Genomic DNA, 14,994 nt, shown 5'->3' with positions numbered 1-14,994 from the left:
GAATCTCATTTCTAAGAAGTGAGGTGAGGACCACACTTTGAGCAGCAAAATGTGAAGGTGGCCTCAGGGATGCGACTGTTAAAACCTCTCTTCTCCCTGATTAACAGGAGCTTTCCACACACGCTGTGAATTTAAGCAGCTAAGCCATCCTTTCTGGGACTTGAACTTTTTTCTTTCCTCACTTGGTGACAATCCCTCTGGCTTACACAACTGCCCGTGGACGGCCCGCAGACAGCATAAAGCTGTGACTGGAAACCGGGATCTTTAAGATTTGGCGGCTTTGAGCCCAGGTAAAAGGAAGTGGGAGTGGGGAGACAGTCTTCCCTCAGGAGATGGAATTTGCCCCGGACTGAAGGTGAAAACTGGGGATCCCCTGGTGGTCCGCGGTTAAGACTCCGCGCTTCCCCTGCAGGGCGAGGGTCTGAGCCCCAGTTTGGGAACTAAGACCCCACGTAGAGCAGGGTACAGCCAAAAAAAGAAAAAAAGTGGAAACAGAACTGGAAGGAGAGAACAGACAACCAGTGAGGCACTCGGAAACACAGGTGTCTCTGGAGACCTGGAGGAAGGGTGCCGTCCAGTCTGGAAGCCACGTGGAGCCAGGGAAGAAAGGACTGAGAGCGGTCAGGGGTACAGGGGAGAAGAGAACTCAGCCCTGGGAAATGACCCCGGGGAAGCGCCGGGGACAGTCAGGATGCACGCGGCGCCCTTGCGGGCCCTCCCAGACGCGCCAGTATCAGACCAGCGGGGAAGCTCTGGGACGGGGCCCCGGGCCTGGAAGACGTCCCTGCATCCGGGCCGGAGTCAAGTCAAGACCTGAGTCTTCACGGCGACTCATCAGATCCGGGCGAGTCCAAGGCCCAGGACCCCCGTGACCCCCAGACACTGTCAGAACAACTCCAGGGCCGCGGCCGGCCCAGGAGGGGCCGCACCCCCCTGGAGGCCGAGTCAGCCCTCCAGGCCCAAAGCCGGCGGCGTCTCCCGGAGGGGCTCCGGAGGCTGCGGCCACGGAGCGCAGAGCCGCCGACGTTCCCGGGGCCTCGTCCTGCGCGTCCCCACCGTGGGCTTCGCCGGAGACCCCCGAGGCGGCCGGCGCGGCCTCCAGCGCGGGCAGGGGCCCCTCGGGCTGCGGGCGATGGGCCCCCTCGGTCCCGCCTGCTATCTCGGCACCGAACCGACCAGACGAGCGGCACAGACGGCGCCGGGGCCCCCGTGGGGTCAGCCTCGCAGCCCCACCGGCCGCAGGGCGGGCCCCCACCCGGCTCCCCACCCCGCTCCGCGGCCGGGTTCTCGGGCCGCCCTCAGCCCCGGGAGCCTGCCCACAGCCCTTCCCTACATCCACGTCCCCAGCTCCCAGGGCCACCACCTGCCTGCGAGGCCCCACGTCAGGCCTTTCGAAGCCTCTCCCGGCTCACTCTTCTCTCTCCGCCAGGCCCCGCAGACCCCCACCAGCGGCTGGAAGGAACGGGCCCTCCGCAACCTGAGCACACGCCCGCCCCGCCCCGCACTGAACAGGGCTCCGCTCAGAAACGCCACCAGCAAAATCAAGCACTTCCGTCTGCCGCTCCCAAGGCGACTGTCGCCTGCATCGTCCTATCTCCCCACCCCGAGGCCCGCAGGACCCGCGAGTCCGCGCTCAGAGAAGCCTGCTCGCTGCCTTCACCCGGCTGGCCAAGGAGCGAGCACCCCACGCCAAATCCTCGATCTCGACCTCGATCTCCTGGCTCTAAAATGTCCTGTGTGTCCTCCTTCCTGGTGCAAAGACTCACTGTTAGCACGCGGATTCAGTGTGAAGTTTTCGACCTGAACCTCAAGACCTTCCATCAGCTGCTCTCCTCTTTGCCCAGGGGACCCTATTTCCCACTATTTCTGTTTACTCACTCTTCCTTTGCCTCCAGTTGGGCAAGTCACTGTATTAAGATCAAGAATCACCACTTAGCACTGGTTTTTTTTTTCAAGTGTAGCTGACTTACAATATTGTGTTCTTTTCAGGTGTGCTGCTGCTGCTGCTAAGTCGCTTCAGTCGTGTCCAACTCTGTGCGACCCCATAGACGGCAGCCCACCAGGCTCCTCCGTCCCTGGGATTCTCCAGGCAAGAACGCTGGAGTGGGTTGCCATCGCCTTCTCCGTCGTTTCAGATGTACAGCAAAGTAATTCAGTTATACTGTGTGTGCGTGTATGTATTCCCTTCCATAACAGGCTATCACAAGACACTGAATCCAGTTCCCTGGGCTCCACAGCGGGGCCTTGCTGGTCACCTGTTTTGTACACAGCAGTGTGTATACATTAAACCAGACTCCTAAGGCACCCAGCCCCACTCTGGGGACCATGAGCTTGTTTTCTGTGAGTCTGTTTCCGTTTTGTAAGTTCACTTGTGCTATTTTAGCGAACACATGTAAGTGACACCATATGGTATTCGTCTTACTTCACTTAGTAGGATAATCCCTAGATCCACCCATGCTGCAGCGAGTGACATTATTTCATCCATTTTAGGGCTAAGTAACAGCCCAATGGCAGAAAGTGTAGAGGAACTAAAAAGCCTCTTGATGAAAGTGAAAGAGGAGAGTGAAAAAGTTGGCTTAAAGCTCAACATTCAGAAAACGAAGATCATGGCATCTGGTCCCATCACTTCATGGCAAATAGATGGGGAAACAGTGGAAACAGTGTCAGACTCTATTTTTGGGGGGCTCCAAAATCACTGCAGATGGTGACTGCAGCCATGAAATTAAAAGACGCTTACTCCTTGGAAGGAAAGTTATGACCAACCTAGATAGCATAGTCAAAAGCAGAGACATTACTTTGCCGACTAAGGTCCATCTAGTCAAGGCTATGGTTTTTCCTGTGGTCATGTATGGATGTGAGAGTTGGACTGTGAAGAAAGCTGAGCGCCGAAGAACTGACGCTTTTGAACTGTGGTGTTGGAGAAGACTCTTGAGAGTCCCTTGGACTGCAAGGAGAGCCAACCAGTCCATTCTAAAGGAGATCAGTCCTGGGTGTTCTTTGGAAAGACTGATGTTGAAGCTGAAACTCCAATACTTTGGCCACCTCATGCAAAGAGTTGACTCATTGGAAAAGACTCTGATGCTGGGAGAAACTGGGGGCAGGAGGAGAAGGGGACGACAGAGGATGAGATGGCTGGATGGCATCACTGACTCGATGGACGTGAGTCTGAGTGAACTCCAGGAGTTGGTGATGGACAGGGAGGCCTGGCGTGCTGCGATTCATGGGGTCGCAAAGAGTCAGACACGACTAAGCGACTGAACTGAACAGCCCAATGTGTAAACACACCACACCTCTCTATCCATTCATCTTCGCGGACACTTAGGTTTAATTAGCGCTGCCTGTAAGTGGAATAGTAGCTGCTGCTGCTGCAAGTCACTTCAGTCGTGTCCGACTCTGTGCGACCCCATAGACTGCAGCCCACCAGGCTCCACCGTCCCTGGGATTCTCCAGGCAAGAACACTGGAGTGGGTTGCCATTCCCTTCCCCAATGCACGAAAGTGAAAAGTGAAAGTGAAGTCACTCAGTCATGTTCAACTCTTCGCAACCCCATGGACTGCAGCCAACCAGGCTCCTCCGTCCATGGGATTTTCCAGGCAAGAGGACTGGAGTGGGTTGCCACTGCCTTCTCCAGGAATAGTAGCTACCATTTGCTAACTATTTAGAATGCTCCAGATATTACACACAACTGCTAAATGAAGCATATCACTTTAACATCACCCTTAACTCAGAATCACACCGTAACACGTCCGTAAGAGAGTTCTCAACTCTCACCCATCTCAATGTTTCCCCCGAGGTCTCACCATCTTGATAAATGGATCCCTCCTCTCAGCTGCTCAGGCCAACAACCTACACATCACACACATTCACCTGTCCTTTGTTCACACGCCAGCACGCCCCCCAATAACTCAAATCCTGTTGCTTCTAAACTCATGATCCAGCCTCAAGCTGTCTCCTCACCTTCACTGTCCTCTGCCTTCATCCAAGCCACCATCCGCTTAGACCCAGGCTGTAATGACTTCAAATGGCCTCTTTTCTGCTCTTTCTCTCACACACTCTATCCTTCTGAGAGCAGCCGAAGAGGATGCTTACAACAAGCAGGTCTTCTCTGGAGATACTGCAAACAGGTAGACAGATGGACCATGGCACATCCATACGGTGGAGTATTTGTCAACAATAAAAAGAAATAAACTACCGCATGCACGCAGCAACATGAATGAACCCCCAAAATCCGAAGCGGAGTGGAAAAAGAACAGTGTGCACCACGTGGGATCATTTATAAGAGATGCAGGAATATCAAAACCTTAGGGGACACAAACTAGACCGGCGGTTGCTTCTGGGGGCACTTTCCAAGGTGACAAAAACGTTCTGGGTCTGGCTACGCATTTGTTGAAACTGCTCGGAAGTAGATCAGATCATTTCACCCTGTGAGGACGATCCAATGGGGGCGCGGGGGGGCCGCCCCCCTCCCTCCCCCCCCCCCCCCGGCCCAGCAGTCCTGGCTGCCTGCGACCCCGCCAAGCCCCCTGGGTCGGAGTCTCTGCGGCAGCCTCTCCCCGGGTCCCAGGGCCCCATGCAGAGCTGGCTCCCTGCCGTCACTCGGGTCCAGGACGGTCCCCTCTTCGGAGAGGGCTTTCCGGGCACTCGTCGGGCCGAGCCGCCCAGGGAGCCTTGTCCACGGCCCTGTTTTCCATTTTCACTGTGCGCGCGGCACTGAGCACTCTCCGCTGTTTTCTTATTTTCTGTCTGCTTCTGCTACCAGAAAGCAAGCTCTCCCAGAGAGGGCGCCCGTCTGTCGCTGTGCCCCGGTGTCTAGGCCAGCGCCCGGCGCGTTCCAGGAGGGCTTGCCGGATGAACAGACAGCCCTGAGATCCGAGGCTGGTAGGGGAGCGGGACCCTCACTGACCCGCAGACTCACAGCATGAAAGCAGAACGCTGGGGAGCCCCCCAGCCCGAGTCCTGCCAGCGCTGGTGGACACGTCCCCGGGAGGTGGCGGGGCAGGTGGTCCTGCGGGGACGCGCGAGGCCTGGCTGCCAGGACCCAGGTCGCTGTTTCCAAGTGCGCTGACCTTGGCCTCCCTGGCCTCCTGCCAGCCGGCTTGAACACCCGCTTGTTAGAGCCAACGCAGACGAGCAGCGGCCAGCGGTCACTAGGATGTTAGGGGTCACCCTGCGCTCCTGGACTCTCCCGCGGTCACAGAGGCCTCCCCCAGGAGGCTGCGCAGGCCCAGCGCCGGTGGGGGCGGGCTCCACGATGTGGTCTCTATGGAAACACCCCTCACACCTTGCCCTGAGGTCACTGAAGAGACTACAGGAAACCCCCTCCTAAGATGAGGTGGTGCGTCACTCCAAGGGAATCGTTAGAAACATCATTCACACTTTTTTTTCCAAAATAAATGCATTTGACTTCTGATTAAAAACATAGTAAGTCCTGTGTCTGGGCCTCTGGGTACAAATAGAAGAACAGATTAAAGAAAGCCTACCGTGCGGGGAGGAAGAGACTGGGAGGCTGGAGTGGATGAAAACACACTGCCTCGCGCCACAGGGATGACTGGCGAGGCCACACTGCGGGCCTCCCCGCGGCGCAGCTGGCGGAGCATCGCCTGCAGTGCGGGAGACCTGGGTTCCATCCCTGGGTCAGGAAGATCCCCTGGAGGAGCGAAAGGCTGCCCACTCCAGTACTCCGGCCTGGAGAATTCCAGGGAGCCTACAGTCCATGGGGTCCCAAAGAGTGGAACACGACTAAGCGACTCTCACCTTCACTCAAGGACATGCCGTGCAGCACAGGGAACGCTCCCCAGCGCGCAGTGGTGACCTGAGCGGGCGAGAATCGAAACAGGGTGGTTGTATGTGTAACGGATTCACTCTGCTGGACACGTGAAGCTAACACAACGCTGTTCCTCACCTGCACTCCAATAAGAAGTTTTAAAAAGGAAAGCCGACCTGAGCGGCGATCTCCCCAAGCTGCCCATGGAAACAAACGTTGAGTGAATATATAAATGGCACCGGGATAACACCCCCGTGTTATATATGCGCACACGCAAGACAAAAAGATGAAAATCCCGGGGTGTTAACCCTACCAACTACAGAAAAGGTTACTTTACGGTCCATATGATTCCATTAAATAGTAAGTTCATCTTCAATATTTAACACGGGTTTCCAAGGATGAGTTGTTTGGGAAAACCAGAGGCTGTACAGTAATCGAGCCGCCTCACTGCTGCTCCTGGGGAGGACGGGGCCCTTAGCAGCCTCAGCAGACAGTTCTGGAGATCGGGTGGGTGTGAACCAGGAGGAACCGTCTCTGTGCTGCGTGTCCACCCCCTGGGCCAGTAACAGGGAGGTGTCGGCGTCCACTGGAGCCTTCTGGACCAGATTCCAGCCAGCCTTCCAGGAACCCAGCCACTGCACGCAATATGCACGGCTCTGTGTGGCCGGCTCGGTCACCTTCCAGAGCCAAGGGGGGGTGACGGCAGGACTTGGCGTGACAGTCACCAGCAAGGGCTCCCCAGGGCTGCAGGGAGGAGGAGGCCACAGGCTGCGGGGTCCTCCTCTCACCCAGCCCCTCTCTCCATCAGCGCAGCCGGCACACCTCCCAGATTTCCCGCCACATTCCTACCCTCGTGGGCTCTTCCAGTGCATCTGAAGATCAAATGCCGATCTTTTCTTTCAGAAGCCTAATCAGGGGACTTCCCCAGCAGTCCAGGGGTTAGGAGGCCGTGGTTTCACTGCGGGGAGCCTGGGTTCAATCCCTGGTCAGGGAACTGAGAGCCCATAAGCCACGCAGAGCGGTGCAGCCACAAAAAAATAAAATAAATGTTTCACAAGCCTAATTAAAATTCATCCTAGTAAGCTGTCCACATCCAATGGCTTCCATTCTGTAAATGGTTAACCAATTTTAACTTGTTTTCTAGCTTAAAAACATGGGCTTTTATGAACTACGGCTACAGCTGAGAACACACAGGCAGCCTAGGCTGCCATGTGGAGGGCCAGGGCCAGAGGCAAGGAGGCCACGCCGTGCTGTGACTCCACTGATGTGACCTCCAAGAGAGGCAAAGCTAGTCTCTGGCAAGGAGTATCACAAAAAAGGGCACCGGCGGTGAGGAGGGCGCACACGAGGCCTCTGGGGGGCTGGGAACGCTCCACAGCAATATCTGCGTGACAGCAGCACAGACGTGCAAATATGCGGAAGCGCACCCCCAGACCCTCACACACACTGAGGATCCGAGCACCGCACCGGCCGCGCAGCACAAGTGCAGAAAGACTGCTTCGTCTGGATCGTGCTGGAATTCTGCCGCCTGTGCAGTCTTATCTGGAGCTATTCGGGGACTCCTGAATTCCCAGGACCTCTCCAGCCCACCTGGCACCTGGGACGGCCCGAGTCGATACCCCTTTCATCTCCCTTCCGCAGGGAACTCTGGGGCCAGCGCGGTGGCACTCTCGATTGTCAGCTTTAAAGCAATCTAGGGCAAGCATCTGTCTGCCCCGGGCCAGTCATAAAGAACAGCTACTCTGCTACGGCCTGGACGTCTCAATGAACTAGAGAAGGCCTTTGAGCATCCCTCAACAGGAGCACAATAAACATCAGACAGGAGGATCCTGCCACGAACGCAGGCCCCGGTAGACGCTCTGCAGGACGGCGCCTGCCCGCCTGGGACGCGGAGGACGCGGGCGGGGCGGCTCCCTCCCCCGCTCCCAGCCGGCCGGTGGCTGAGACAGCCTCCCCGCCTTCCTGCTTCCCCAGGTGGGGGCATCGGACGACAGGCAGCACAACGCTAGCCAGCGACAGAGCTGCTGGCAGCGGCGGGAACTGTCAAGCCTGAGACGGACGCCCGTGGGATGCCTGTGCTCTAAGGCCCGGAGAGGCTCGACAATCTCGTCCTCCCGGCGAACCGACGGGGCGGCCCCTGCCTCCCGCTCCGCCCGCCCCGCCCGCGGGAGGCTGAAAGGCAGGCAGGCGAGGCCTGCCTGGGGGCGCCGGGCTGGGGGGCAGGCGGCCCTCCAGGGGCTCGGGTGGCCTGCAGTCCCACACAGGCACTGCGGCAGTTTCAAAGCGTGGAGTCGGGTTCGTATTAGGAGACTGTCCAGAGCCAGAAACCTCTGACAGCTCTTCCCAAACCTTCCTCTCAGGGTGGAACAGACAACTCGGTCAGAAGCCGCTGAGTCCCAGACACCCAGGCTTTACTGGCACTGAGCTGGGTATCCAGGTCTCTCAGCTGAGAAGATGTTCTGACTGCTCCACGGCACCTGGAATGAAACCATGTTTCACCCTCTACGATCTCTACAACTGGTCAGACCCGTGGATTTACAGAATTAAATGGGCGCGGGATTAAATCCTGCCAGTGTGGACGGGTAAGATTTAGACCTACGGAATGGTAAACACAAACACACACAAGACCCACCAGCACGGCCTCAGAAAACACTACTTTTGCAAGCACAGACTTCCTAAAACAAAACAGTCCTCAGCAGATTTTTGTGCTGTTTTGCCCTATAAACTACTTTTCTCAGTTACATAAAACAGCAAATTGTAATCTGAAGGCTTTGCAGGCTGGCATTTCAATCTTCTCTGAGAGTTTAGGAGGAAATAATCCAACTTGCTCATCTTTCTCACTTTCTGTATGGTGCCTGCCAGATGAAACATTCTGCCCCAGTGCTTGGCTCCACGGCACCCCTTTTAGAGCAATGTGGCTAGAGGCTGAGTAGGGTTTTTTGTTTTGAACGTTTTATCTACCCACCTGGGTGTGCTGTGCTTTGCTGTAACAATACTGCTGATCTGAAAATGTCTCCCAAAAGATACTTGTTTCTGTTTGGAAACCAACAATCACCTGACATAAAACATCACCTTTTAAAAGGGTGGCCTCAGTGGGAGGTGGGGGGGCGGTGACCAGACTTTTAGGGGGTGGGAGGGGTGGCAGAGTGATATCGCTGGACTGCGGTCACGGAAGCACTGCCGGGCACGTTCACGCAAAAGCATCTGACTACACACAGTTGGTGAGTTTTATGGTCTATAAATTATACAAAATAAAGCTGTTTAAAAATATGCCCAGGATTCACAAACGAGATTTTTTTTCAGATTTTGAGTGCTATTCAAATTAACATGAAAAGTATTCATTTTTTCCCCGGCTACAAAGTTATGGTATTTGGGGGCAAATCAACGTTCTCCTGAGGCAGTTTCTCGGCTTCTGCACCGTTGTCTCCCGGGGGCCGGGTCCCCACGGCAGGTGCAGAGGGGCGGCCCGCACCATGGGACGTCACCAACACCTTGGGCCTGTTCACCAGCTGCCTGCAGGCCCGCCTCTCCCCATTACAATTGCCGAAAATGTCCCCAGACTTTGCCAAACATCCCATGGGGGGCACAAGAGCTCCTGGGTAAGAGCCGCTGCTCCAGATGCTGGAACAGCAATCTGCTCCCAGGAGGATGGACAAACGCAAACAGAGGCTTCCCACGCTCCCCCCAACTTTAAGGCTGGTTCTCGTCCCCCCTCGAGTGCCAGCAGCCCCAACACCCCCAATGCAGGGAGCTTTCTCTCTCACAACAGCACCTGTGCCTGTGCCCACAGCGGTTCACACCCAGGGCCCCTTCTAGACGATAAGCCATTATTTTTTAAATGAGTAATTTTCTAGCCCTGTGCCCACGTCTCTCTCTCAGCATGGCTCTCAGCCCGGAGTCCCATCAACTGCGTGCTCTGTAACTGCCTGGCGGCCCCTGACTGGGACCCTGAGCACAGTGCCACGCAACTTCTTTTCTTGTTTCTAGTAATTTTTAGTGGAGTATTGTGGATTTACAGTGTTGCGTTAGCTTCAGGTGTACACCAACGTGAATCAGCTACACAGACACATACACCCACTCTTCCTTAGTCTTTTCCCGTGGAGCGAATCACAGGTTGTTGAGGACTATTTCCTTGCTTATCTGATACACAGCAGTGCGCACACGTCAACCCCAATCTCCCAATTTATCCCCCCCACGGCTTTCTCTCCTGGTAACTATAAGTTTGTTTTCTACATCAGAAACTATTTCTGTTTCAGCACCAGGCAGATTCATTTTGCCAGTGCGGACCCAACAACAGTCTAAGGTTCCAGGAACATTCTGGGACCTTCTGTCTTTGAACTTCAAGGCTGAAGTCATGGTCTCCGTCTTAGAGATGAAGCAAGCCAGGTTCAGAGGGAAACTCCGTGACTGGTGCCCAAGGCCACACACGCGGCAGAGCTGAGACACGAGACCAAGCCCCGCGTTCCTTCTCGACTCCCACGCCTCCAGGGTACCCTCCTCTGAGCTGCTCAGAGGATGCACCAGGGACCACGCGCCTGCTGGTGCTCAGACACAGAAGCCCATCTGAAGTCCGCAGTGTCACCCTGCGAGGTGGCGGCTCCGAGCCCCGCGTTGTAGGCAAGGAGACGGAGAGTGAGGTAAAGTCCGCATCCAAGGTCACGCAGCGGGGCCTGAAGTGTGCACGCACGGGGCTCTCGCCCACCACCCCCTCCAGCCTCCTCTCCTCGAGAAATGGCCTATTTCACTAGGAAGAATCAGGTAATGGTTTTGGCTTTCCGGTACATAAATTACACTCTCATTCAAACAGATATGGATTTGGGCTCCTTGTAACTTACTCGGCGCTCCTTCTATAACACTAAAAATCTAGTCCTATGCACATCTGTGAGAGCCCTGGAAAGGCCCTAGGTGAAAAATCACCAATTCCCTCCACCCAGCTGTCAAGGAGTGGTCAGGCTACAATTTCACTATTGGTCTTCTAGCAGTGAATCATCTCGGTTTTTTCTAGTTCACTCAGCCAGTCAATAACCACATCACTTAGGATCTATCCAGAGTGACAAACATATTATCAAATAATCACACAATTAAAAGTCAAGACAAAAGCACCAGGAAGAAGAAATGAGTACAGAGGGGGGTTCTGAAAATTTAGAATGGGAAGGCTGAATAGGGTTGTGAATGTGATGCAAGGAATCAGGTTTGCAGGAAGAGCTGGGAGTGCGCTTGAAGGGGAGGGAAGAGGAACTTTCGGTCCTGGTGAACAGTATGTGCAAAGGCCCTGAGGCAGAAGGGAACCTTGCATGCACGGCCCTCAAAAGGGGCCAGAGAGATAGCAGTGGCCAGCCCACGCAGGGTCTTGCGGTAAAGAGAAATTAAGGGTCAGTAGGGACAGAATGTGCTCAGACCTACATTTTTAACGAGCATTCTGCCTGGGTCACCTGAGCGACCTGGGCCAGGACACAGTTCAAAGAACTCTACTCCGGATCCTGCAAAACAAGTTTGTTTCTTTTTTTTTTTTTTCTCTCCGGGGTGTGGTGCCCCTACCTGGCTAGGAACTAGCTCCCTTCTTTTTCTGTTTGTTTGTGAAGTTTAAAGGCCAGACTTTTATCAGGTCTGAGGCCTATTTTCTTTCAATAACTCCAACACCCACCCACCCCCACCCCCAGGAAAAGTACTCCTCTTTCCAGAGAGATGTCACTTTTGCCAAGTGGCCGATCAGTGACAGAAGGTAGGGGAATCTGTCCTTTGGGGTTTTCTTATATAAAAGGTACAGGCAAGCTCAGAAAGGAACACAGATGCTGGTCTCCTGCACCTCCTCACACTCAAGAACAGTTAAAAAACAAACAAAAAACCTGAGATAATATTAAGATCCTGTCCTCCCTCTTGGCCACACACACACCTCCCCACCAACCCTCTAGGCCCTGCTGGCCCAGCTCCAAGCTGTCAGAACTGCTTTCAGTTTCTTCACTACTAGAGGCTGCAGCTCACCCCACCCTGCACCGCTAAGAGTCCTTAGCACCCACTGACACTTCCTCCAGGAAGCTATTCCTACCCAACCCGTGCTTTTCAGTCCGTGAAGGCCCTGCTCTGAGTGCCAACAGCATTCTAAAAAGGCAAGTTTTCTGAGATTCACTGTAACCGGCTCACCCACCACTTGCACGAAAGGCCGCGCACACGTCCGGCCAGTAGCCCCAGAAGGACACATTCTGGGTGTCACTGTCCCAGCTAGCACGATGCCTGGCACCCTCATGGGAATCCCTCTAACACTGCATGAACCAGTGAGCAACTAGATATGGAGACTCAGCCTCCCAGGAGCAAGAAGAGAGACCTTCGATGACAAGGCTTTCCGTTCCAATAGGTTTGGTTGTTAATGTGAACGTAAAACAGTCAAGTTATAAACTTTAGAAAAGGTGCTAATTTCACTCACGGACATTTGAAAGGATTAAAAATATGAATGCAGGGCACAGATGCTCAAGGGTTTTAGACAGAACCAAAACTTCAGGCAAGTTAGGGGAGCAGCAGGGTGAGAAGGAACCCGATTAAAAAACCACACTAGAAACACGGAGCGGACAAGCGCCGCCGGGCCGAGCCCCTCTGGTTCCGAACCCGCGGCCGCCGGGTACCTGGGCCCGTTCCCCGCCCGGCGCAGACCTGCCTTGCGCCCGCGGCTCCCCCGCCTCGTTCTCACTCATCTGCGGCGCCTGCCAGGCACCCCCCGGGCCCTTCTAAGAAGCACTCTCCTCCTCGGTCACTTTTGCTCCTTCAGAAACACCAGCCTCGGGGCACCGCTGTCGCCCAGTTTCAGTAATCCGACACCGTCCCGGGTGGCACTGGGGTTTGCCCGCGGGATGGGGCCTGTGAGCCGCCCAGCATCGCACCACCAGAGAGCAGCCTCTCAGCCTCGTCCCAGCCCTTCGGACACCGAGTGAGAATGGAAGCGGCGCCCGGGAGATGCCCGTGAGCACTCCAGTGTGAGTGCATGCTACCCCGGCCGACAAGCCTGTACGGAACCGGGCAGGGTCCACACAGGGCGTGAGCGGCGCGGAGGGGAGCGCGCCCAGGAGCCGAGAATCCCCTGCAGACGCTGAAGCCCCCTGGCCGGGGGACGCGCGCGCGGGGTTACTGACCCCGAGCGCCCGGCCTGGCCCCCTCTGCGGGGGGCGCAGGGCCGGGACGCCCGTCCCCGCCCCGCCGTCACCCGGTCCAGGCCGAGCTGACAGCGGCCCCCAGGCGGCGCCGCGTCCGGACGGGCAGAAGAGCCGGGAGCGCTGTTTACAGCCGAGAGCCGGGGCAGCGTCCCGGCTGCACCAGCAGAGCTCGGGGCGCCCGGCCGCCCGCACGCGCAGCGCCCCGGGCCCCCGCGGCCGCTCCCCCCGCCCCGCGCGCCCCGAGTCCGGGGTCGCGCCCCCACTTCCACCCAGCTCCGCCCAGAGGGGACGAGGACCGGGGGGGGGCGCGCAGGCCCCCGAGAGGGGCTCCCTGGGACCCGCTCCGCTCCCGGAAGGCGCCTCCGGCGAGCTCCTACAGAGCAGCAGCGCCCCAGGGCAGCGCGGGCGCGGAGCAACGCCTGGGGGGGGAAGGGGTCCTCTCGGGTCGGCGCCCCGCGCCCGGGCGCGGCCCGGGGCGGCTCTTCGGCCCGGGGGCGGGCGGGGGCCGGGCGGCGCGCCTACCTTGCAGGCGGAGTACACCCCGAGTTTCTCCAGCTTCTTGGCCCGCGGGGCGGAGCGCAGCTGCGCCTTCTTCACGGCGATCCGGGCCGAGCAGCCGCCGCCCGGGCCCTCGGCCGCGCCCGCCGCCGACCCCGCCGCGGCCGGCCCGCAGGAGCCCGCGCCCCCGGCCGTGGCGCCCGGGGGGCCCTGCGGGGGCGCGGGGGGCAGCGGGGGCGCCCCGGGAGCGGGCCCGCCCGCCTCCGACATGCCGGCCCGGAGCGCAGCAGGCGCCGCGAGTCGGGGCCGCGGCCGCCGCCAGGGTCTCCGCCTGGCTCTGGGCGCCGGAGCGCGGGACCCCCACCCGCCGCCCGCCGCCGCCCGCCGCCGCCCGCCGCCGCCCGCCGCCGCCCGCCGCCCGCCGCGCGCCGAGGCCGCAGCTGCTCGCGGAGGGAGGGGCCGGCGCTGCCCGCCGCCCGCCGGGCCTCCTCCCCGCGCGCTCCTCCCCGCGCGCTCCTCCCCGCCGGCGCGCTCCGCCCCGCCCCCCGGGCGCTCCGCCCCCGGCCCCGCCCCGCCCCCCGCGGCCTGCCCGCCCCCCGCCCCAGGCCCGCGCCCGCCCGGGGGGAGGCCCGCCCGCGGGCTGGAGGGGTGGAGAGGGAGGGGGACGCGGGCACCTGCCGGGCGCCCCCCCTCCAAGCCGTCCCCGCGGGGGCGCAGGCGGGAGAGAGGCGCCCCGTCCGTCTCTCTACTCCAGTCCACCCGCCCTCGGAGCCGGGCAACTTCCTCCACCCTAGCGGGAGCCCGAGGGAAAAAAACAGTTTTGAAAAGTACCCGTCCATGCTAATCCTTTTCTTTGTTGCTAATTCACCAAAATAAAGGCGTGATGTTTTGCGTGTCTCTTTGCAGTTCCTTTGCCTTCCAAGGTCTCTCTTTTAATCCAGAACGCTTCCAGCCTATAAGCGATCTCTGGATCCCATCCGGCAGAGAAAGGGAAAGACGTTAATCGATATTTTCTGACATTTTTGTTCGAAAGGGCTGGTTGTGGAAAGAACGGTCGTCCAAGAAACGCCGTATGAAAACTAAACTCAGGGGGAGAAGTTGGCTGCTCGGGCTCATCTCTGCAGGTGGGGGTTAGAACCGTACTCCTTTCTATATCCTTCTTCCCTGTAATGTTTCACAGTTTTCAAAACTGATATCACCAGCATGCATATTAAACATGAAACCAATTAGGCAGCATCCAAAAGAATGTGTTGATTCTGGCCTCAAACAACTTAAAAAAAAAAAAAAGCTCAACTCAGCGTTTTCAACTTTGTTGAGACTGTCGCAGACTACCGTTCCCATGGTTGATGACAAGGAGAGTGGTGGTTAGTAATTCGCAGAATGTTTCAGTTTTCTTCATTTGAAGGTTGTGCACTTTCGGTCGGCCTTTCCGAAGCAGCTTTTGAAAGCCCAATGCTATATTTCAAGACCCTCCACAAGTGTCCTGCTTTTATAACGGTCATAATTTTTACATAATACGGGCCATTAATGTGCGTGTTATCAAATTCTTTGCATACTTTATAGCCTTGCCCAACTCCAGCCAGAATGCTT

The 14,994-nt window shown here is 57.4% G+C and overlaps 2 protein-coding genes across 2 annotated transcripts in view; one reads left to right on the top strand and one right to left on the bottom strand.

The window, feature by feature from the left end:
- The window catches only part of KAT2B (lysine acetyltransferase 2B), a 98,913-nt gene extending 85,239 nt beyond the window's left edge, over positions 1 to 13,674 (bottom strand). Inside the window, exon 1 of the mRNA XM_068963708.1 lies at positions 13,429 to 13,674. Within this exon, the coding sequence (XP_068819809.1) occupies positions 13,429 to 13,674 (246 nt within the window). The remainder of the gene's footprint in view (positions 1 to 13,428) is intronic.
- The window catches only part of PP2D1 (protein phosphatase 2C like domain containing 1), a 44,440-nt gene continuing 43,118 nt past the window's right edge, over positions 13,673 to 14,994 (top strand). Inside the window, exon 1 of the mRNA XM_068969636.1 lies at positions 13,673 to 14,031. Within this exon, the coding sequence (XP_068825737.1) occupies positions 13,673 to 14,031 (359 nt within the window). The remainder of the gene's footprint in view (positions 14,032 to 14,994) is intronic.

This window comes from Capricornis sumatraensis, chromosome 1 (genome assembly GCF_032405125.1).
Source record: "Capricornis sumatraensis isolate serow.1 chromosome 1, serow.2, whole genome shotgun sequence".
Classification (NCBI taxonomy): Eukaryota; Metazoa; Chordata; class Mammalia; order Artiodactyla; family Bovidae; genus Capricornis; species Capricornis sumatraensis.
Note: the sequence above shows the minus strand (reverse complement) of the source record. Positions and strands in the feature narration are given on the sequence as shown.